General features: G+C 38.6%; 1 protein-coding gene across 1 annotated transcript; it reads right to left on the bottom strand.

The window, feature by feature from the left end:
- Window positions 1–1,570: 1,570 nt before the first annotated feature.
- Window positions 1,571–21,160, bottom strand: ccdc138 (coiled-coil domain containing 138). Its single transcript, XM_023416643.2, has 15 exons — window positions 21,051–21,160; window positions 20,511–20,550; window positions 20,096–20,210; window positions 19,924–20,024; window positions 19,472–19,635; window positions 19,015–19,152; window positions 18,045–18,164; window positions 17,202–17,279; window positions 16,787–16,906; window positions 15,924–16,076; window positions 15,723–15,839; window positions 13,562–13,775; window positions 10,977–11,150; window positions 7,574–7,712; window positions 1,571–6,767 (listed from the first exon to the last, which is right to left on the bottom strand). Exons 1-15 carry the CDS (start codon window positions 21,135–21,137, stop codon window positions 6,641–6,643), a joined length of 1,887 nt encoding a protein of 628 aa, XP_023272411.1. The 5' UTR covers window positions 21,138–21,160; the 3' UTR covers window positions 1,571–6,640.
- Window positions 21,161–24,502: the final 3,342 nt, after the last annotated feature.

The following is a 24,502-nucleotide window of genomic DNA, read 5'->3' as shown; positions in this document are numbered from 1 at the left end:
TAATGGAATAATTAACAAAGGTTAAAAGTAGAACATACTATTATCAGTTTCTTTCAATAAGATCAATATCCTTCGATACAACCAGCCTATAGTACTGATCAAATATACATATATCAGTCATATATATATCATGTCAGAGGTGAATGACACTGATACACAGTAAATGATCCCATGTAGTGGTCCATCCTAGACTGATATTAAATCAACCATTAAAGCAGACACTGACAGGGTCGGTTAAGAGCTTAGAGACACCAAGTGGAAAATCGCTAATCACACAGCTCATTCAAAACGTGAACAGTTAATTATAGGTCATTAAATGTGACATATTTACTAGATGGTTCATCAAATGAGAGATGATTTCATTGGAAAAAGACTGTAGGACAAGATTAGTAGACGATAACTTCATTCAGGCATTAGTCCTCGCCCTCAAATGTACTTTCATCTCCTCCTCCTGATTGCTACTGCAAAACAAGAGGCCAAACCACTTTCTCCCTTTCAAATTAAACTTAATAACCTGTTTCTCCTTATTGTATAGCATTATCTGTATGAAGGTTTCTACATTTCCATTATTATTTACTGTTACCAAATGATGAAGAAAAATACAAAACATTTGTGAACTACATTTTCTAGATACTTTGCAAATGATGTAACCTACATAAACACAATAGTTTTCTCAACCAGGAGGAATTTTGCCCCGGACAACACTTAATCTTAAATCTTTTTATACTGAAACGTCACATTAGCTACTACAGTCGTCACTTCTGCAAACAACTCTATCATCAGGCTTTCACTGTGTGCGGGTGAGTATTGGTGCCAAAATTCCCATGGCCTTAGCTAAACTATTAGGTGTGTATGTGCTGGCTGGGGATCAGTCTGGTTCATAGAAGCTCTGTCTGGCAGTGCCAGTGATGCTGCTGTGGGGCAACAGGACAGCATAGAGGTCTTTCTCTTATCACGTTTCAAACTCTCAAAATTGCCCACAAATAATCCATCCAACTCGAACAGCACCTTAGTCTGATAATGCACACACACACATTGAGGAGGTACATGCAGAAGTGCAGAAGCGTATGTCTGTGTGTGTGTCTTCAGGGTCTGTTTTTGCGTCTTGGCTTGGCTTTACATGAACAGGGTGAAGCCGTACAGAGTCTCTTCAGGGCAAGGAGTGCCAACCATGAGACTAATTAAACCTCTGCCAGTCAGCTACACCTTTACCCCCAACACAACAAAGTCAAGCACACACTCATCCATGTCAGTCACCCGCAAACACATCAAAGAACAGGAGCACAAGTAATGTCCAGACCTCAGTCAGGTGTATTTCCAGTGACTTGTTCGGATCAGAAGTTGTGTCTGGAGCACAAGATGAACTGTGCACTCTGTCATTTTTTTTTTTTTTTTTAAGTCATTACTACAGAGAAATTTTGCAACTGTAATTTTGCTGAAATCTACTGAAACCTTTTCATGCCTAAAACTGTTGCTCATAAAGGAAAAGTTAGACAAAGTAACTACTCATAAAACAACTAATTGTCATTTCTACTTTTTCATTTTTACAAATTAAACAAAACAAGATGTATCTGCTGTCATATTAGAGTTTTATTTTTGAACAATATCCTTTGGTGTGAAAGTAGAAAGACAGACATTTAGAAGAAAACATGCAAAGATGAATGAGTAACACACATATAAGGAAAGCTTCTGGTCTAAACCAGGATTTTACACCTCACTTCAAAAAGTACAATCAGCATCAAAGCAAACCGTTCTGTCTATTTAAACAAAAGAAAATAGTAAAATTGTACTGACAGAAATCAAATAAAAGCAGTGAAAACAAACAGAAATTTGGAAACCAGTGCGATCCCAGCCTGTCTGCAAAGAATAACCCCTGACAGCTGCTTCCACTCAGAGCTCCTTCAAACACTACCTCATTTAGAGCCAGGTATATGACCACAACCTCCATGTGCTTATTGCATTACTCAATCAGCATATTTATGCATATTGAGGCTGGTGGAAACGATATACATTTGGTGGTCTGCCATGTCAAATCGCTGATTGACTTGACTTTATGGTTGTGCTGAAGTGGAACCGCTAATGTTTCCCCCTGCCAGCCTCCTCCCACCTACCAAATTACATTTTAATGAGGTTTACCAGCCAGACCAGAGCAAGGCGACTCTTTAGAGTAATTTTCGGAATTTTTGGTCCACTGAAAAAACCCAAACATAAATCAAGATCAGCGTATAAAGCCGTGTGGGTGATGCTGTGCAGGGCAGATTGGCAAGGTTAAACGTGTTAGGGAACATGGACCAGACACCGCTATGCTGACTGCAGTGCAGACCAGACTTAACTGAAGTCATGAAAGTAAATAAATCAGCTGTCCACAGTTCCTGAAGTAGGCATATAGGCAATAAGGCCTTGTTAAAGTGATACTCCACCCAAATCTATTGCAGTGTCAAACACTTGTTCCCTTTAGGCTTGAAAGCAGCTGTAAGAAGTTTGTAGATTCCTTCACCTTAAATTTATGTCAGCTACAATAAATTCCAAGTGTGACAATTTTAAAAGAAATATCCATTAAAACTGTACAGCTTCTGTCACATTATTGTGCTCCTGTAGCCTGCCATTTTAACAGATTTGTGTTAACTTTAATTTGGTGAAACTGCACTCTATACACTCAGTACTCTATACACCAGGGACATGTTAAATTAGCTACATGTCTATTAAAACGTATAGGCAGACAAGAGCATCAATATTTGACAATTCTGCGAAACCCCAGATTCAATTGGATTACTTTTTTTTAAATCCAATGCCAAGATTTTAAAACTTTCACTTTCTGCAAAATCTGCACAGGGAAGGAAAGATTGTGATTATGGCAAATAAGCCATGGGTAAGGTTTTAGGATTGGTCAACTAAAACACTTGGTTAGGGAAAGATTGTGATGATCGTTAATAAAAAGGCAAACGCTAATTGCGTGAAAGTTAGATGTAAATTGTGACGTTCAGAAAGGTCTGTAATCTAAAGAGGTGCTGGGCGGAAGACTCAGTCTCAAACTTCAAAATACACATTTTTGATAAAATATTGTAAACTATAAGTTCACTAACTAGCTTTTTCTACAGCTTTTGACTCTATCATATGGCTGCCTGAGCAAATTTCATTCCATGAAGAGGGCCATGGAATATGATTAAAAGGCTTGAAAAAATAAATAAATAAAAAAAACCAGGAAATGAACTTTGAGTTTACAATATTTAATCACAAAGATATGTTTCTAATGTCATTAGCAGTGTTGTGTTGGACTGCATCATACTGAGAGGTGTTTCTAATTGTCGGTACTGAACTGACGCACATTCAAACTGACTGCAGCTTTCTTCATAATGAGGGAAATTACAAAACTTTTACAGCCATCCTTCAAGCCTGCAGAGGGCGAAAAGGCGGTGTGTCACTTTAAGGTCATCTCTAATCCGTGCCAGGCAAGGAGCAGTAAACAGAAGAACAGTTTGATTTAAAAAGGAAATTGTGGACAAAACTGAGATTAGGACAATTTTATTCTACAGGTCTGTTAAACAGGGATGTGCCCTCAGAGTTCATTTAAAACTGCACTGCTGGGTGCAAAAGATGGCTTGATTGTAACCTGACATTATTACATTAATTTGCAAAGCCAGTGAACAGCCCAACTCGGCTTCATGTGTTACCACTCTGCTCAATGGTTCCAAATTACTGCAACAGATGAGTTGACGGAGGCAGAAAGTGACAAGTGGCTTCACACTGAACTCCTGTTTTCAGGAGTTATTTGTATTCTGTCTATAAAGCTGACATGCTCTGAGGAGGTGGATTTTGAAGAAACGGTTGATAACATTAGCTCGAGAGAGTGATTGTATTAACCACACTGCATCTGCCTTAAAGCGACATTATAAAAAGGATTTTGGATTTCTGAGGACTGATATGGAAAGTTTTGTCCCGCCACTGCAGACAGTTTGTGCAAATTGTCAGTGTTTTTCAATAAGTTCAAATTAAAGAAAGGTGTCCTCGGCTGTCTGAAGACCCTCCTGGAAGGTCAGGGTTCAGGACTTGTGCATGTAACATGGGTGGCTTGGTGAAAAATGGTTGTCACAGGATGATGTGTTTACGTGGCAGTGTGTTCCACTGTTGATCATAAAGCCTGTTTCCATTTGATATCATCCAGATGCAACAAAATTCACAACAGCCACAACAAGAAAGAAATGTAAATACTCTCCTCGTCCTTAGTACTGCCAGCAAAAATCTCTAACATAATCTCCTTTGCTTGTGGCTGTTTACAGCTGGTGAAGCAGTAAAAAAGTAACCAAGCAAAAAAAAAAAAAGAATTAAAAATTATACACACAGCAAAATGAAGGTAGGCTAAAACTTAATCAGGTGGATGTGCTTGTTCGAATGGAGGGGGATTTCTATCTATGCCCTGGTAATTTAGTTTCATCCCATGTGGAGAATAAAATGATCCTGCTTATTTACAACAATGCAATCATTTTTAAAAGGGTACTAAAAAGATAAAGTTTTCCAGTCATTTTGTATATACACAGAACTTTTAACATTGTTCTTGCATGTGTTCTGGTGCCTGCCATGTAATAACAAAAGAGGTTAGAAACCAAAGTAATTTGCGGTAATACCATTCCTTATCATTAAATGGGCTAAACTACAGGCTGCAGTTCACTCCTGAGCCTTTATCACAGCAGAACATTGCATGTATGATCCAGAGGATTTTAAACACATTAAAAAATGTTCAAAAGTAAATACAGTGAAGGCATTGTAGAGGCTGAACTGGTGTTGGGGATGTATGATGCTGATTTCTATATCTGATACTTTCCATTTTTGTTTGCCTGGATAATGCTTGTTTTAACTTTTTAACAATTTCTAAATTGCAATACCGTGGCATGTCTCATTTTCCACCAATGGATCTATTGTATTATATTAACTGTTAACGCCTGGTGCAGATGCAAACAGTTTCCAAGTGTCTGCAATCACTCAAGGAATTACCTCAACTCAAACATCTAAAACAGAACATTTCATTTCAAACATCTTTGTACTTGAATGTTTTCTCCAGCAGGTGGTTTAAAGCCTCAAGGTTAAACACTGACTGTCACACTGCTGCTTCATGAGGCAATAAGATTTTTCCATTTTTAACCTTTCACTTCTTTTAATCATCAAATGTGGTTAGAAATGCACATAAATTTATATAAAATTTATCCATTCAAAAGTGGCCAAAATGTGTTACATTAAACAGAAATATTATGACTATTGTTAAATAGAAAAATACATGCCTTTAAAATACTTGTAACCATGTACCAGAACACTTTGACATATGACACATGAGGCATAATTCTGATATCACTACATTTTTTCTGTCATTGTCAGAAGACATTGGTAAAAACCTTTTGTTTTAAGGCACCTTTGAGTGAAATAATTTACCATTATAAAATAAATCTAAAACATCTTTTGGATCATATACAACTCTCCTTTTTCTCCATAATCAAGCTCCTTTTGCTAATGTTCCCTTCAATTATTAATTATGAATTAATGTAATAAAGTCAGTGATTTTGTTTACTATTTGACTTTTCTGTTGTGCAGTATCCAATAGTTATTTGTTGATGGCCTGTCACTACCTTTTGAAAATCAGATGGTGCATCTCAAGATGCTTATTCCGTTATCAGGACATGTGTTAAATATGTTCAAATCATTAACAGACTCATAAATTCAATTTAAAGGCTTTGCACAGACAGTGTAGAAGAACAGTGTATTATTTATCCTACAATAAATGTTTGATCTAAGGACACAATTATCTAGAAAGTTTTTCATCTCCATCTTAGAACCCTGACCTGAACAGAAGTTTTGGAAACTAACTAACTAACAAGCAGTTAATTTGGGAACTCGGATGCTTTAGGGCTCTTAAAAAATTGGGTGCACCCCTTTCAAATCCAGACCAGTCAAGCACTTCCGAGTGGTTTTCAGCAAGTACGTTTTAAATATCAGTTGTAATTGTTCCAGTCCCTCCAATCTTCTCCATCAACCAACACAACCAGTGTGTCCCATACTGAGGCCATTACTCCCATCAACCCACCCATGCTCTGGAGCAAACAAATAAGACACATTTATACAAAACATATGGATTTCATATGCAGTCCAATCTCAATGTTCTTCAGTTCTTTTTGTTTATTGCCATTAAAAAGCTTCACAGTCACAGCCTCTCTTCCTCTGTGCACATGAGACACCCATTAAGGCCACTGGCAAGCATGCCACTCGTTTTAAAAAAGGTTTTTCATCACAGAAAAAGACAAAACATCAGATTAACATCGTGGAACACAAAAACAGAGGGGTCACAAAGTGCAAAACATACACAAAGTTAACAAAGTGCTTCTGACAGACAAAAGAACTTCAAAAACATATCACTATATAAATAAAGAATGTGAGTCTGCATATGTTATTTGAGGTAGAGCAGGATGGAGCTCTAAAGAACTGTACTGTTGGAAATGTGGTAATTACACTTTGAGCACACATGAAAGACCGAGCAACGTGCTCAAGTAGTGAAATACAAGGCAAGACATTTTTGTCTTTACTGGGAAGCCTTAGCTTTTAAAGAAACCTTGGATCCAGTGTGAGGGTGAGAAACACATGTGAGTATGTGTGTGTTTTATTTAAGGTTGAGAAGAATGGACCTGAGGTTGAGGCAGAGGAATGTGTGTGTGTAGTTGGTTTTGTGATACAGCTCTTGTATCTGATGGTGGAGAGAGGACAGCTCAAACAGACGACGGTTCTTCCTGGACAAAATGAAATAAAAACGACACACCCAACTGTCAGTCCGAAGACATCCGAGGAAACATATTCCCAAGAGTTAGTCACACTTGTCTAATATTAGACCAGTGTATGATACTGCCTTTGGTGACTTTTCTTCTGGTCCCACCAACAGGTTGAGATTTCAGGTTTCATTTGAAATAGCATGATAGTTATGGGATGGATTCCTACAACATAAAAACTTTGATCCCCTGAACTTTCATGTAGTGCCATTATCAGGTCAAACTTTTTGTTTGTCCAAGACATTGGTTTATGACCAAATACCTGCAAAACTAATGACGTTCCCATGATCCTCAGCTGAATACAGTTTTGTTTCTCTGCTGAGTAATTTTATCTTCTCAGCCCTCGAGCTGGCCACAGTTCATAGACATGTGCAACAACTGAATCTGTGTCACAAACAGACATTATGTCTTTTTAGGTCTCGCAAACAAAATCCGTTGGGAACCACTGTGTCCAAAGCATATCCCTCTATTGCTGGGAAAGTGAATCCAAATCATTAACCAGTGGATCAACTATAATCTGTTTTCTCTCTCCAGCAGTCTATGCTGAGGTCATATATATATATAAACAGGTTTAGTATTTGGCAGATAAGCATCAATCTGCACAGGCATAAAAGAAAAGAAATGACTGCACACGCATATGATTGCATATGTCTAAGCATGCAGGTATTTGCTACCCATGATCAGATGTATTAACCTTGCTCAGCCTTAATCTGGGCCTATTAAGCTTGCTCAGTGTGTGATATTATCAGTATGGAGATCACAGAGCTTACCTGATGCTGGAGAGCTTCTGCAAAAGGATAGAGAGCTTCTCCAGTAACGGGAGCTCCAGACGAGGGTGTTTAAGGAGCTGGGACACTGTTCGGAAAAACTCCTCACAGCTACATGCCTCCAGGAAGGGATTTAGGTAGCCTACAAGCACACAAACACAAGCAGAGCGAAGAAAGCAGGATATTATCAAAACTTTTTTGATGATGAATAACACATTTTCGTTCAATGTTAAAACTTCTGAAGAGATGGAAATCATCAACTTCATTTTGCCATACTTTTTAGATTTGCATAGAAATGAAAACTACATAGACGCACAAACAAACCATGAAAACACTTTAACAATCAAACTGAGTGAGACAAGGACACAGATGCTGGTCAGAGAGATGCTGTGATGATTGTATTTGGAAGAGCTTCCATATTGTCAGTGTTAACTCTGACCTTCCCTTCAAACTGAACCCCTCACACACACAGAGATGAAACAGAGAAAGGACAACAGCTTCAATCCACACAGATGGGCCCAGCACATTTTTTAAATTAATAAAAGAAAATGTCAACCTTATGAAGTCCTAAAATTAGTCAGTTCCTAGTAAACAAACATTTGTTTCTGCTAAAGTCACATTCCTGCTCCTTCAAAAAAGTAACCCTCCACTGTCTGTGCATCTAAACCGTGCATCTGGGTGAGGGAATACAATCTTTTCTTGGCTTTTACAGCAGTTCTGCTGGCATCAAATCACAGGAGAAGATTGGATGGGGAAGAAGAGGATCAGGTTCAGATAAGAAAGGATAAGACAGGTAGAATCTGATAAAATGCAGGAAAAGATAGTTTGGTCAGTCTTTTTTCCAGGAATAACATCACCACTGCTCAAGGTTAAAAAAAGCACTATGGATCATTCATGTTACTGACAATTTGTATTCAATTACAGTTATTCTGACACTTGCATGTGCATACATGTTTCAAACGCCAGCAACTTTTAAATCAAAACTTCCTGAATGGTGAATATTTACATAATATCTGCTGATAGCGGCCAAACAACACGGCCGTCTGCTAATCTATGAATTTCATCCTTCAGTCTGACAAAAGTGTGAGTTTATAAAAGGTGGAAGGCTGCAACTAATTATCATTTTAATTAGATTAATGTGTCAAGTATTTTTTGGGCTAATTGATAAATAATTTGGAATATGAAATGTTAACTAAAACAAAACCAAAAATCTGTGAGACGGACCCATCACAAGGTGACATCACAGAGAGAGGTTTTTAATCTGTTTGTTTGGTCAGACAAAACCCAATTTACAGTAATATAAAATTGAGAAAAGCAGTAATTCCTCATGTTTCAGAATCTGAAACCAGACAGTTCATCAATAATCAAATTGTTGATTACTTTTCGGCCAAGGGGCTAATATTTCATTATCTGTTTCAAAGGCACTAATATCGTATCAATTTAAGACCAGGAGCATAACAAATGCCCAGTCTTCTGATGGATCTTTATCTTTTTAATGTGTGACACATTCTAAACACAGACAGAAAAACACACACATTCCTCATGGGTTTGAGAGTTAATAACATAGATGCTGCAGGACACATCGAATAGTAAGAAACGGGTAAATGTAACACCCATATACATGTCTACTGTGGCACTAGGGCTGAAGAATTGATCAAAAGTAGAGTAGTAGTAGTAGAGTATGGCCAAGTGCAATAACCAAATCAGGTCAAAGGTAAAATCAAAGGTAAAATGTGTCACAACATACCATTACAAATGAAGCATTGTGGTGCTTCAGAGATGCCCGACCTAAAAAGAAAAATCATTCTCCAAATGTAAGGGTACATGCTTGTTTGGTGCAGACACCAGCAAAAAGAAAAAAAAAAAGTCACATCATCATCATCATTTTAATATTTTTTCAGTGAAAATAAAATGCGAAAATTACCAGTCCCACTAAAATCATGACTCATCGCAATCTCTTTTTTTGCATGCCATTCAGCCCCATATGGCGAGTTTGAAAAAAACGCAAAAGCACACAGAAAGTAGGTCCATGGAAGCTGAATCTACTGTATGAAGCAGTTTGGTATTTAATGTACTCGCTGTTTACCAGACATCAGTCAAGGCCAGTAAAACACTGTTACCGACTGTGTTTGTATGTGTGCGTGCTGAAGAGGCCAGCTGGATTTTTGTGATTTGTTGTGTAACTTTGTGGCTGTATGTTATACAAGCATTCAAGTTGTCACAGTATGACCACTGATGTCCTGTGTGTGTTTTGTGTACAACTAGACCTTTTTGTTTTGCTTTGTTTTATTGGCAATCTTCAGGTGTAAGTCTCTCTCCCCCTCTTCCTCACCATGCTCCCGTCTCCCCTCGTTACTGCTTGTAAAACATAATAATTAGCAAGTCTTGCTAGACTTACAGTCCCCCACAAACACAAAACTATGCACACATGTACAGCTCCGACCCCAGTCGCCTCTGGCATATGGCTCTGCTGTGTATTAGCATACAGCAGTCTTAAATGATATGGCTCATAACCCTTCCGAACTTGCCCCTTCCATGAAAACACTCTGCAGCTGTTCTCTCCTCCATGTCCACCTCCGTCAAGTCTTTTGTCTTTCTATAAAACAGCCAGGAGGTGGTGGAAGTCCAGCGTTTCATGCTCCTAACTTCCAGATCTGTTGCCTGACCAGTGCTGATGATTGATGTGAGCTTACAAACCGTTACTTTTCACACATGGTTTTGATCTGTATGATATGGAATGATACTGCAGCAGGAGCTGGTATAAATCAAAGTAAATAGTGATAGTAAAGACAGTCTATAAATCTGGGCTGGAGAAGTGATCACAGAAGCTTTCAAGGGTACGTCAACCACAGATGGTTTTCCAGGCACTGCTGACTGTACAACCTAAAACTGAATTTTGAGGTCACAGGTGAAGTGCCATTGAAACACTAATTGACAAAGGAAACGTCACTGCACAGTGTGACTGCCATAACTAAATTTTACAGTTTGATTATACTTGTGACTAAATCTCACCTGGCAATGGAAAAAAAATTAATTGTTTTTTTCTTGTTGTGTCTTAGGACAAAACTTTGCTTTCTACAACTTGAGCCCTCAACATGATGATTGTGTATTTACCAGCACACAGACTGAGTATCTCATAAAATCTATAACTAAACTACAGTAGAAGAAAGTAAACTACAGTAGAAGAATTTCCCTTTTATAAGATTTGATTTGGTACTTAATAACTGCATTATCTAAAATGCACTTGAGATATTACACTAATTTCAGTTGATGTACGGTACATTATGTTGATCCTACATGCGAAGAGGGATGTGAAAACCTGCTGCTCGTCACACTTGGTGCAGGCTCATAATAATACAACAGTGGTGGGTTCTACACTATAGTCATGTGACACATGCCTACTTACGGGACTGTTCGGTTAGCTGCATGAGGATGTCTGTAGATGTGTGTAGACCTCCACGGCTGGCCCGTAATACGGTCAGTAGCATGCACACTCCTCCATAGTGGATGAACAGGCCTCGGCTCTCCTCAGACATCAGCTCTGTATGGAGGCTGTCCAGAGCCTGGGCCAGTACATCAGCTGCGGACAGGGCAGAGAGACACAGATTTACATTGAGAGATACTTTTTTAAATTCAGTCATTAAGTCATTTTCATTTTGGCTTTTTAGTCTTTCATCTGAAACTGTTATCCATGAATTAACTCAGTCATAAAGTGCTATAGGATGAGAATGTAAGCTCAATTGTGTATCTTTATGTTACAACTAATTCTAGGGACAATCTTATCTTTATCGTATATACTGTATTCTTATTGGTGTTTTATGTGTTCAGCAACAGTAAAGTACTCTTCCACCTAACTTTTTCAATACCATATCCATTATCCAAGCTGTGTTACCCCTCTTTCACACACTCCACCTCTATACTTTGGTTAAAATGCCTGTCTTTCTGCTGCAATCCACTTTCAAGTTCAAAACCCATCATGCCTGTCAAATTCAAACATATGATCTGTGATGACCTACAATAATTATGGGAATTTCTGAAGCTCTGAGATAATACTTTTCCAATGTCAAAAAGTGCTGGATTTATACATCCTGACATGGGATGAAAGCCTTCTTTTTTTATTTTGGACTGAGCTTGGTTAGCTCATCTCAGAATGGTACCTATTATAAAATCCCAGCAAATGGAGGAGGAAGAAACATCTTGCCATTATGCTCAATCTGGTTTTACATCAATACAGACAAGGGCAGAAAGCAAAGCTGGTAAGCAGATTGACAGAAAATAGTCTATGGAGAGACATAGTGAGGCAGGCATGAAGCATTACGAGCAGATGGAAGGTCAGTTCAGTGGGGAGTTTCATAAAACATGTCAGGATATGAAGGCTGCATCCACCGAGTGCCCTAAGATTTATAGTGTGGGAGGACAGGAGCAAAAAAAATGACGAAGCTAAAAGCTCCATGCCCTTTATAAATATTTGTTTCAGAACAAGACTAAACTCATGCTAATGGCTCGGAGGCTGATGCTCTCTGTAGAGAAAACACAATGGAAAGATAGAAAAAATAAGAGATCCAGTAGTTGCTTTTGATTGAATTAGTAGTCATGGTGGAAGAGTAATCACAGTTGTTCTGATGCAGCATGATCATAACAACATCAGTAACATACTGATGTTAAACAAATGATGTCTAAAATATTCACCAACTTAGTTTACAGGGTTTTCAACTCAGGTAGACTTTGCTGGGTAAAACTTTCGTTCAATGGATCATTATCAAACTGACTTCACCCTTGTCTCTGACCTGCATAGCAGCAGTGAGTTTTTTTTTCCCTCACACATCAGCTTGTGATTGTGGCTGATTGAGCTGTTTGTCAATACTTTTTCCCCAATTTCAAAACACTCAGAAGCTCCAGGTGTACCTCATATTGTTACCAATGTTGTTTCTTGATGACCATTTAAACAATTGCCTCACTCATTAAATAAGTGGCCTTTGCTGTGTAATGTAGCTCCGGTGTTTGTTTTCCTGTGGTTACGAAACAAAGCACTGGAGAAATTGAAATTTTAACCTGATGATGGTACTTGATGAAAAGTCAAGAGATTACCAAGGTTATTACAATCCATCCTTTGGAGAACATGAATGCCTGTAACATGGAAATCCATCCAATTACAATGACGACTAGATGGTGGTGGAAGTTGAAAACTCAACATACCACCAAAGTCATTACGATCCTCTGGAGACGTCAAGCAGCTGCACCAAAATTAGCAGAAATCCATTTCATTGCAATCAAGACATTTTACCAAAAATGTCAACCTCATGTTGGTGGAAGAAGTATGTCAGAACATCACCAAAGTCATTAGGACCATGGATGTCTAAACAAAGTTTCATGGCAATCTATCCAACAGTTGTGGAGATATTTCCGTGTGAACTGCAGTGGTCAGTGTTTCTCACAGGTTAAGAATGTACTTGTAGTGGTGGAGGGTAGTGCAGTGTGTGACTTTCAGTGGTAGAGAAAGTATTCGGATCCTTTACTTAAGTAACACAAACTAATCAAATGAGGTAGTGGTAGACCAGCAACTCCGGTGTTCTGCAAATTTTTGTAAATGGAGTCTGGTGGCTTTGACCATATGGCTGTTTCTGGTTAAACAAGGATCTTACGCTTTAGCAAAAAGGTCTATCTCTGTAGGACTCCTTAATGTTACAAATCCTCCACTTACAATAATCTGAAGCTGTCAATGGCAAAAACAAGCAATTTTAGTGGACGTACTTTGATACAGACAAACACATCCTTGTTTACATTGCAGCAGCTGTTTCGCACATGCCGAGTATGCGAGTATGTTTGCAAAGATTTTTGCAAAGACTTTTGTCCCTATCAATCATTTACCTCCAAAACATGAGAAAATAAGGCCCAGGTCCAAAAATCTTGGAGTTATTCTTTAAATCCACAATTTAACACCTGTTTGCATTTTCCAAATGTAACATGTCCATGTGTGTTCAGTAATAATACCTTGTGTGACAGTGCGGAGGACGATGAGGTTGGAGAGAATACGTGTGTGGGGACATGGACTCTGGTAAAGGTGCCAGTTCCTGAAGGTTCCTGAAGCTGCCTCACTGCAGGACTTGGGCAGGTCCAGATCTTCATATTGCAGCACTGTTGACTGGGCTGCAGGCTTTGACACTTCCTCTCCTATCCGCCGCAGAGTGGCAGATAGTGCTAGATGCTGTGCAGAAAAGACACAAACACATGTGCACAAACTGGTTATTGTAGAAAAACATAATCCATAACTCTGCCCGCACTCAGTTACTTTTGTTACATAAAAATAGGAATGATATGTCTGGAATGGTTTTCATCAAAAGTCAGTAAAAACTAGTGACCATCTTGTGATGGGATCAAACCAGATGTGACAGGTCAGACCACACCATGGCCTTCATTTTGATCTCAACTCCACAGCTCAAATGTGACTTTATCTTGCACGTCAGTGACGCTATTGCAGAAAAAAAATCTGTCAGACATAAACACCTTCCAAAATACTCACAACTGCCTCTGTGGTAGTGTAAGCTACAGTAAATGTGTCCAGGACCACATTTCTCACACACACACACACACACACACACACACACACACACACACACACACACACACACACACACACACACGCTCCTATCCAAGATGTGCATTTCCAAAGCAATAAAGAGCTGGTGGCTTTAAAATTCACAACACCCCTCTCTCCTCTCTCTACTATTCCCTCTCCCCAATGACTCCATCAGCTCCGTAGGGACCCCCAGACTTTAAGTAACATCTTCCTTCCTCTATTTATTTATTGTGGCCCAATAACGGTTGGATTTTGTCTTAAAAGTGAACCGCATATTGCAACAATAAGGGAGCATGTGATTCCATTTGAACATCAAGCATGTCACTGAGCAGATATGACACGGCCTGACAAACAAACATGGAGGGGCCAAGCTCCCTGCAGCAGGGCTGGAGAAGAGGACTGAAGCTCGGAAGCTGGAGGCTGTGGGGAGAAAATAAGTGGTTCGGACAATGAGCTGAAGATAAGGGTTATGGGCTGGACGTTGGTATTTAGTGTTCTCAATAAGATGAAAATTGCAGCAAATTACTAAGCCTACAAGTGGTATTGGTAACAGAACGAAATTGTCCTAGCACCCGTCACCCCATCAACCAAGAATGGGGGCTCTTGAGTGGCTTCTGGCCCTGCAGTGGTATAATGGAGTGGGTTATACATCCTTATCTAAGCCTTAAAACAGGGATAACCTGTTCTAATGTAGACTCAGGGATGGTAAGGAACTTCAGATAACCATGCTTTTCAACTGAACACAAGATGGAACTTGACAGAACCTCTAAACAGTGATAAAGTGGCTATCCCCTGGATGTGTACTTCTGTGTGTTGAAGGAAAATTGTGGTTTGTGTTTTTTTCTGCTACATGATGTTGTGAAAGTGACCCAGCAGCTTTATGTAGAATAAGACGCATGTCTTCCTTATTGTGCAAACACCAATAACTAAGATAAGATGCAGGTCACAGAATTAATCTTACATTTCTGCATTGTTACTTTCTGAGAGCCCAGATCATTTCTTACAAAAGAAGGTGGATGCTGCGGAAAAACATTTATTTCCAGGGATAAATTGGATCTTTTTGACTGATGCTCCCTCTGGCAGCTACCTAAATAGTATGTAAACAGGCTCTTGTTTTACAATGTTTGACTATAAAATAATATAAAAATAAAACAGTACATCTCTCTGTTTCTGTGCTAAGGTAGTACCTACCTAGCTACCCATAGATATATACAGGTATATACATCTTTTCAGCATTGTAGCTTAGTTGTTGTGGCTTCTTCATAGTGTCTACTTACTAAAACGTCTCATGAAACACAATAGTGTGATTTTGGTGTTATGTCAGAACTGCAGGTTGCACAGGGCAACCCCTGTGACACCATCTGACCCAGAGATAACACACAGTCAAAATAAATGGCTGTCATGTTAACAGGAACATTTTCCTGAACATCATACATACTGTGCTATGAATTGTCACAGTTTCAACCATTAGCCTGGTTCCTAAAATCCAGATATTCTTTGGTAAAAATGTATCTTATTACTATAATTACTTGTTGCAACAGCCCAGTTTACTCTCAGAAATAATTGTATATTTACCTGTGTGCTTTTGTCCATGTATCTCAAAGCCCAGTGGATGAAGCGAAGAAGGCTGAGGAGGAGGTCCGGTTCTGACAAAGGAGTGTGATAAAGCTGATCTGCTAATAATGGCAGCACCTAAGGAACCAAAGATAACTTATAACATTGATTGCAATAAAACAGTTTGGTCATGACAGCAGACTGCTGGAATGAACGTGCCACCTTGAAGCATCTCTCACTGAGTACAACCTCTGGAGGCGGACACTGGCCTACACCTTTCCCTTCGTTTCCTGCTACTGATGAAAACGTCTGTCCATCAAGTGCCCAGTCCAATAAAAGGGCCAGGAGCTTCAGTGGAGTGGGACTGAAGCTGCCCTAAAGAGAAATGGGCGAAATAAACAGTTAAATTATATTGCTAAAACTGTCACCTGCAACTTACTTTGTCACAAAAAGGTGACTACAATTATAAATGTTAATTTGGTTAGACCATTCACATCTTGGTCCGTAGACCAAAGAAGCCACGATTTAAAGAAATTTGAATAAAATTTAAAACTATGTCCATTTGCAGTTCAGCCATGAGACACATAGATGTATTCAGAAAAGTGTGATTTCAGTGGGGAGACTAAAGGTGCTAATTAAACTTTGAAAAGTATGGTAATGGAAAGTTTGGCTCAGTGAATGTTCTCTGAATTGAGAAAGGGAAAAAAAAACTCCTTTAAATGGAAACTGAAACTATATCCAGCTAAGTATGCTTATCTGCATCAACAACAGTGATGAAAACATAACAACATCACAAACTATGATTTATCATGCCAGCTGGCAGGGTGCGAGTGGTTTGTAGAGAGTGAGAGTTGAACTGTTTCCAGCCTAGATATGTGTAAATGAGTGTGTTCACGCCTGTATAACCATGCTAAATGAAGTGCACAGTGTTTCAATAAACACTTTAACAATAAAATAAAGTAAGGCAGCCACAATTAGAGCACAACCTGCTGATTGGTAATACATTTAAGAATAAAAAAAAAAACACTGACACACACACACACACACACACACACACACACACACACACACACACATTGAAGTACCTTGTTGCTAGGTTTGCCAGAAGCAGCAGTTCTCTCCTTTTTGGAAGGTTCAATGAACTTGGTGCTTTTAAAACTTCCTTTCTCACAGCCTCTTGATGCTATGCTGTGCTCGTATTTCCTCTGAAAATTTAATTAATAGGCAATGAATAAATGTATGAGGGAAAATCTGTTTAAACCTTTAACCAAAAATATTAGACATTAAAAATCTTTAACAAGTTCAGCAATTTACAACCTAAGAGAAATGAATAGTTTTAAATTACCTTTAGTGTGAAAAGGCCTCAAACAGCAAAACTGGTTGTCAGCCGAATTGCCATAAATTCACACTTTCTGTTTAACACTTCCATGATCTTTTTTTTTTTTTTTTTTTTTTTTTTTTAAACAGTAACAAGCTGTGGATTGATTAATATGTTGTTACCTGAAGGTTCTCAAGTCGAGCCTGCACCCTCTTGGACTGGCTCGCCAACTTCTTATTCTGTTCACTGATCTCATTCAGCTGTTGATTTAAATACAGTGAATGTCAAACTGTTGAGATGCAAGACCAGTGGCTATAAATATCAATTAATGCATTTCCTTTTATACAAATATGACTCTGGGTTTCACTGTTGAAGCAAAGAGACCTTCATTCAACAGCAGCAAAAACTCATAAACCAGGAGGAGTAGACTCTGTGATCCTACATTATTATTGTACTAGGTGAAGCACTTTGTAAGATGGGCTTAGAAAAATGCTCTATAAATAAACATTATTGCGTCTCTCATTATTCAACATCCAAGTACAAGAGGATTATGTTGTAGTGCCCTCCTGTGGTCCAAGTTACTAGTTGCTTGGTATGAGCCTTCAACCCCCTTTGATCAGTCACTTTAATTCCCAAAAAAAAAAAAAAAAAATTAAATCAAACATTACCAAGTTTTTGGCAAAATATATTGGTAATAAGATGCATTGTATAGTCTGCATATTGGATATCGCTTTCAAAACGAGTTATAAACAATGCAAGCTGTTCTAAATGTTCAGACCTTTAATAATTTTGTGAGTTTAGACACAGTGATAACATTGATACCCAAGAAGGCTTTCAGTCAGTTTAATTTCACTAAAAAGGTATGTACTTGTGAGCCTTGTGCCAATATAATTTTAGGATGTCTTATGACTTTATTACACCATGAAGGTTCCAACAAGGAGAAAAAAACATTTACCAGTAAACTATTTACCAAGATTAACTAAACACAAACACACAATAATTGTTTGTATGTGAACACTTCTAACCTGTTTCTTCATGTTGTCATTCAGCTCCTTGATGGTGTCAAAGCTGGATTTGAGTCTCTTGTTCTCTTTGCTCCGTTCTCGAAGAAGATCCTGCAGCTGGTTGAGCTCCAGCTGGTGTTTCTGGTAACACATCAGGCTGGAGTTTTACAATTCAAAACTAGATTAACAGCCGCATGGTTGTATGCCTCCGCCGAACAGCCAAGTTGCAGGAAATAGGGTCACAATCTCCCCATTTGCTCTCGAGTGACAGCATTGAACAATGGCCAGAAGTGTTTTTGCAGAACATTATGATGCCACACTGAAGTTGACCTTTGATCATTTGCATATAAAATGTCATCCTTTCATTTTATCCTTTTAGCCATTTCAGTTAAGTTGTATCATAATTTGCTTATGAATTCGTAAGTTATAGCAAAAAATGTGTTTTGTGAGGTCACAATGATCTTGACCTTTGACCATAAAATTCTAATCAGTTAATCCTTGAGTCCAAGTGAATAGTTGTACCAAATCTGAAGAAATTCCCTCAAGGTGGTCTCGAGATACCACATTCACGAAAATGGGATGGATTGATGGAGAGATGGACGGATGGACAGACAACTCGATAATATAATGCCTCCAGCCCTGATTGTCATGAGCGCAGGGTCATAGAAAGTATTCCTGGAAACATGTCTGAAGTTTAATTAAACCTGTTTTGTCTAGAGCATAGGTTAATTTATTTAGTACATAAGTTAGTTTACACCTGTAATCCTAATGTAAAATGCAGATTGAGATTTGGTTTAGTATAATCACATTAAGACATGATTTGGTAGTATGACTGGCTGTATAATTTGGAAGTTGTTTGTGACAAAGGACCACAGAATGTCCTGAGACAAGTGGTAGTGTGGAGGGACAGGAAACAATATGTGTTGAAGAAATATAAGACATCCCTCGTGTTGAACGTTATTGGAGTGTACAGTATGTGTGTGGGTCCGACCTTCTCTACAGCCAGTATGCGAGTGTGGAGCATCTCCTCCAGACCGGCCAGCTTCCCAAAAGCCTCCTCCTCTTGTTTCAGCCGCCTTTCTCGCTCGTGTAGCTCCCTCTCCCATTGCTGCTGGCTTTGTCGCTCTGCCTGTACCAACACACACGCACTTTCATCCTACTATACTTTAAATACAACATTGCCTCTGTAACTCAAACTAACCTCTGAGTCTGAAAATCGAAACTACTCATCTACTCATACCAGTATGGAGAAAATGTGAATAACAACACACAGGCACCCTTGTATCATAATATTCTCTGCATCTGAGTTGGTGCGTACTGTTGAACACACATTGTGTTCTCTAGTGCCATACATGAAACCTTAAACCTTAAAAGTCGTTTTTTTCTGTTCTAGTTTTCCCATCTGGATTTACTGATAAACTGTCATTTCAGTGGCTCTGCTCTCTCACCTTAAGCTGTTCGTAGATGGTCATCATCTCCTGGTATACCTTTACTAGTACTAACGATGAAGAGCGGCACGAGTCAGGGAACTGGTGAGCTCTCTGCAACTCTATGTCTGCCTCAGTGTCATGGGTCCCAGGGCTAACATCCAGACAGGAAGGCAGGGTCACATCTGGACAAAGAGAGGTAAGGTAGAGCACAAGTATTAATATTAGCGGTGCATTTTCTGGTATAAAAAAGTAAGACATTTCTGCAATGACATGAATTGTAAGCAAATAAATTGCAAGAACTTGACTGGTGAAATTCAAGGGCTAATCTCTAAGGCCTGATTTTTTTAATGCCATTATTTCTGCAGCTGCTACTTTGAGTTTTTTGTAAAGGTGATCAGTTATCAGTCACATTCTACCACAGAAAGCACAAACACCAGCAACTAGTATCTTGCTCTGACACACATACACACCTGTTTCTGTAAACAGCACCTGAGAGTCCTGAAGTCGGGAAGCTGTAAAGTCCCCACTCAGGTCCTCATTACTGCCATGCAGGCTATGAGCACTGCCAAACCTTAGAAAAGACACAATACTAATCACAAACTCATAAAAAGTTTATTGCAAAAGTAATGTCATGAGACTTACTGTTCAGGGGGGTGGTTAACTGCTTTTAACAGCTCATTTAAAGCTTTGCTGTAGTATTTCAACTGTTTGCTTGGCTGTTTGCATCTGTGGGTCAAAATGAGCTCTTCTACTGCTTCTGAAGGAGTAAACATGAAGCAATGTTAGGCATATTAGGCATTTTTTCTTATCAATAATCACCAGTTAGATGTGGATTGACAACAAGGAGTGTGACCTAATTAGGAGTCATAAACTTGCAAATACAGCAGGTGAGAAGACAGTAGGGGAGAGGGTATGAGGGTATGATCAATGCAGTCACAACAGACATTATGTAATTATCTTTCTAGAGTGAAATATTTATGTATATGAATGCTACAACCCACTCACGAACCCTAGAAGATCATCTGACCATCTGGAGGCTCATGTGTGGCACACGTACCATCACTGATTCCTGAGGTAATGTCCTCTGAAGGTGACAACTGCATAAAAAAATATAAAGATATCAATATAGAGATATCAATTAAAGTTAGACATGGCTAGTAGCACAACAGATCCAACTTTTAAAAGTTTGTTTTGGCTCATGTGTTCATTTCGTACCATTAAACTATGACAACAAGCGTGCAGTGCAAACAATTTGCACAGTTTAGCTTCAGTTAACACGAAGTGCTTCTGACAACAAGTTAGAACTGACGCTTTGTAAACAACAGTGAAGTTGTTTTTTATTTAAGTTTGGTGTCATTTTTTTTTTCACTTAGGTAAACAGACAACAAGGAAGTAGTTTCGACAGAAGAGCGTGTATTAGCGTTAACGCTCATTTCACTGACTCGATAATGGAAATAAGCTAAGTTAGCATTACTTTGGTCATAGCATTCACACGGTTGTACCAGTGACACACATGCAAGGCAGCAATGTTACCATGAAATTATTAGACAAGCTGAGCTTGTCTCGTTTCTACTTTCAGTTGTGGTTAAACTCAAACCTGTTTCCTCCTCTCCAAATATTTCTGCTTAAGCTTCTCCATTGTGTCAGCTACGTCGGAGTCGATAACTTTAAACTGCTGGTCCATAAGTGCTGCGACAGCAACTGACAACAAACACAATCCAAATTTGGCGGATGAATGATCATGTGACGTTAAAGTGTTTCCTTCACCGCGAGTGAAAAGCCGCTAGCGCCCCCCAGCGGGGGAGGACAGCGCCGAATAGTTGCTTTCAGATACACAACCATGTATGGCGAATATTGTCGGTTGTTAGCCCTCTTCAAAACAGCGAAAGGGCAAAATGAGGAGCAAACTTATTTTTAACAGTTTTAATGCAAAATGACTGTGCGACTGGCAGAACATGTGCTATTCAACAGTACTTGGTCGTAGGCCATAATAAAATAAAAATAAATAAAATAAAACTGTTGGATTTAGGTGTTAAAAACTTGAACTGTAACATTACATACCCCAATTTCTTTTGTTTTCTTTGTCTCACCAATAAAGGCTACTTTAAATTCATGTATATGCTTTGGCAATCTTATGGTAATGCCAATATGTCCCTCTTGTGATGTGGCTGTACCATTCTTCTCTCAAGATGTAGTGTACTTTACCTTTGGTATGATAGTTGTATCCTTCTCAAAATGTAAAATTAATAGGTCCTATGATTACTACATTTCTAACATAGGCTTTTCGTATACTTATGACCTACTACTAGCATCTTTTTCTGCCTGTTTGCCTGGTAATGTTTTGTTGAAAAAAGTGATTAACTTCAAGAAGCTATATTGCATTTTTAGATTAAAGAGGCAATCAAGGTTTTCATTTTGGCTAAAACCTCCATTAAGCTGAGTTTTATAAATGAGCAGATTTAATCTAATTTCAGTTTTTTATGTCCTCAGGCAAACTACATTTTTCTTAGGCTGATGAATGGAGAGCCTTTGCCCACTCAGCCACAGTGTAGTTACACCACTGAGCCAGTGAGTGTCAGTGCCTCACCAGAGACAGGATTCTATAGACTCCCCCACTTTGCCTGCTTCGCTCTCTTGCTCGTGTGCAGCTAATTGCACCACCAGTCTTCAGTCCAGTGTTGGAACTTTCTATGGCTGGAGTCAGTCCACAAAATATCTTATTTTCAAGAATGATCCACATCTTTTAGTTTTCTACATATACTGTAACCTGTCATGATCTATCAAATATTTTTCCATATAGCCTACATATGACAGCAAAACTGTAATATTAGCTAGTGGTATTGTACAGTATATTGTAAATATACTATGAAGTTTTTTATACAGTATGTATGGAGTAAAAACCATACAGCTCTATAAGAATATCATAAGGCCCTTGAACTGCCGATATCCTTTCAAATTAATAAATAACAATCATTTTGAATAACTGAAATCCTATATGAAATGTAATGGATTTGGAATATCCTGATAACACATTTATGAATTCATAAAATATAGTGTACAAACTCACAGTCAGCTTGCTTATCAGTACCACAGACACATTCTACAGAGGTACAGGGATAAAATAAAGATATCGAAGTGCGTCTTTGCTTAGGATATCCACAGATTAACCTTGCTGCACACTGAGTTACTCTCTATCCACTAGGGTAGCATTTAGCCATTGTGTTTGGCAGGCAGTGCCAAGTTTTCTCTTGACTTGAATGGCCTACAACTAGGTTTTAAGATTAATGCCCTCTTTATCTGTTTGGCTAATTAGCAGCCACTGCCATTAATACACATTCTCATGATTCAATCACTTTGTCCCTGCAGGGTTTCACTGTCGCTGAGAGAAATTAGCCGGCAAACATATTAACACTGATCTTCATTACAGAGCTATTTGCTTTGTCCACTTTGTATGGAAATTACTGTTTTGTTATTCTAATTGGTCATATAAGTTCCTCATTCAGAACTATTCTGTGCATTTGTGCCAAAATAATACAACGTTGGACCATCAGTAGTGTATGTGCATGTGTGTTGTTGGAGTAGAATTATGATGAGCTCATGGATTAGGGTAAGGATTACATTTTCAGAAGGTTATAGACCATGTTGTCAATGGAAAGTCCTCACTGGTATGGTAATATCCAGCTTCATGTTTTCAGTTACTACAAGCTACTGTATGTTATCGTTGTCTCGGTTCTCTACAGCCAAATATTTTACTAAAACAACACTCAGAGACCAAGAGTCTGGAGAGATGTTCATAAAAAGCAAACATAGCATTCTTTGACTCTACAACACAACCATGTCTCTGTTTTCCCACTTTGTAATTTGACAAAAGCAATCCACAGATAATGATGCGATGAGATAATTGGGTTTGATTGTCACTGAACAGTGGGACATTCATATGAAGTGCAATTTCTCCTCTTTATTGCAGCAGAGTTTATGGACCCCTGAGGCCCCTGTTTTTAGCATGTAGCTCAAATTATTTTTATTGTGTGTTTTGTGTGTTTACTGTATGTGTGTGTGTGTGTGTGTGTCTGTTACAGATACAGTGCAGACAGTCTAAAGGGATGTGGCCGACATTTATCGGCTGCCCCTTCTGTTTTCTGACAAACAGTACATACACACAAGCCTGCTCATGGGACACAACTAGACACAAGCAATCAACTCCTATCACTGAATTAACAACATATTGCTATGTTGTATTGCAAAAGCAATTATCTCCTGTCTCATGATACAAAGCCATGCACGCACACATGCAAACACTCTCACACTCAATTAAAGGGTCGATGGCAATCCTCTGCTGTGAAAATGACTGCTTTTCAATTGGCATGACTCTTTGAGTCCACAGAGCAGTATTATGTATGCTAATGCAAGCTGTAAAGACGGATCTGGGTTTCAGGGGGGGGGGGGGCCTGAGCAATTAAACAGCCTCAGAACCTGGACAAGTCACTGCGTCCCTGGGCATGCAGGCACTTTTACAGCTTTTCCATATTAGAAATATATATTTGAAACATCATTGGGATAAGCCTGTAAAAATGTGAATTCTAATAGATACCTTCAGGTTAGATCAATGCATTAGTGTAAAGGGGTAATAATGGTCTTTGATGAAAATTGTTATCAATTTTGAATAAGATACAGTAGTTATCCATATTGACATTTTCCCAAATTTCAGAGGTCAGTTAAAAGCAACAACCCTAAAGGCCGCAAAAAGAACTCCAGTGTTTTGATCAGAGGAACTGGTAGAATTAAAGCAAGGCACAATATCTTAGACTGAGCTGAGTTGATACTGTTATATTATTATAACTTATCAATGTTACAGAAATTACCTATGAAAAAAATCACAAAATCCACAATCTAAATGTAAATAGGGTGTAGCTCCACCACAAATTAAAGGGTCAGTTTTTTTAAGAAGAAAAATATATTTTCTCACTTTCCCAGTGGCATCTGGCCATGCAGATTTCAGTTTTATGTGCCCACGTTTTTGTGTACACTGGAGGTAAATAGAATTTGGCT

This window comes from Seriola lalandi, unplaced genomic scaffold (assembly GCF_002814215.2).
Source record: "Seriola lalandi dorsalis isolate HSWRI2012SDOR001 ecotype SW California unplaced genomic scaffold, Sedor1 jcf7180002054568, whole genome shotgun sequence".
Lineage (NCBI taxonomy): Eukaryota > Metazoa > Chordata > Actinopteri > Carangiformes > Carangidae > Seriola > Seriola lalandi.
This window is presented reverse-complemented; position numbering and strand designations above follow the sequence as displayed.

Excerpts from the sequence above, each read along its gene's own strand:
- ccdc138 (XM_023416643.2), bottom strand. The coding sequence starts at position 21,137 with ATGGACCAGCAGTTTAAAGTTATCGACTCCGACGTAGCTGACACAATG. Across the intron at positions 19,153-19,471 it reads CCATCTACGAACAGCTTAAG|GCAGAGCGACAAAGCCAGCA; the intron begins GTGAGAGAGCAG and ends GTGTTGGTACAG. Across the intron at positions 17,280-18,044 it reads ATGACAACATGAAGAAACAG|CTGAATGAGATCAGTGAACA; the intron begins GTTAGAAGTGTT and ends TTAAATCAACAG.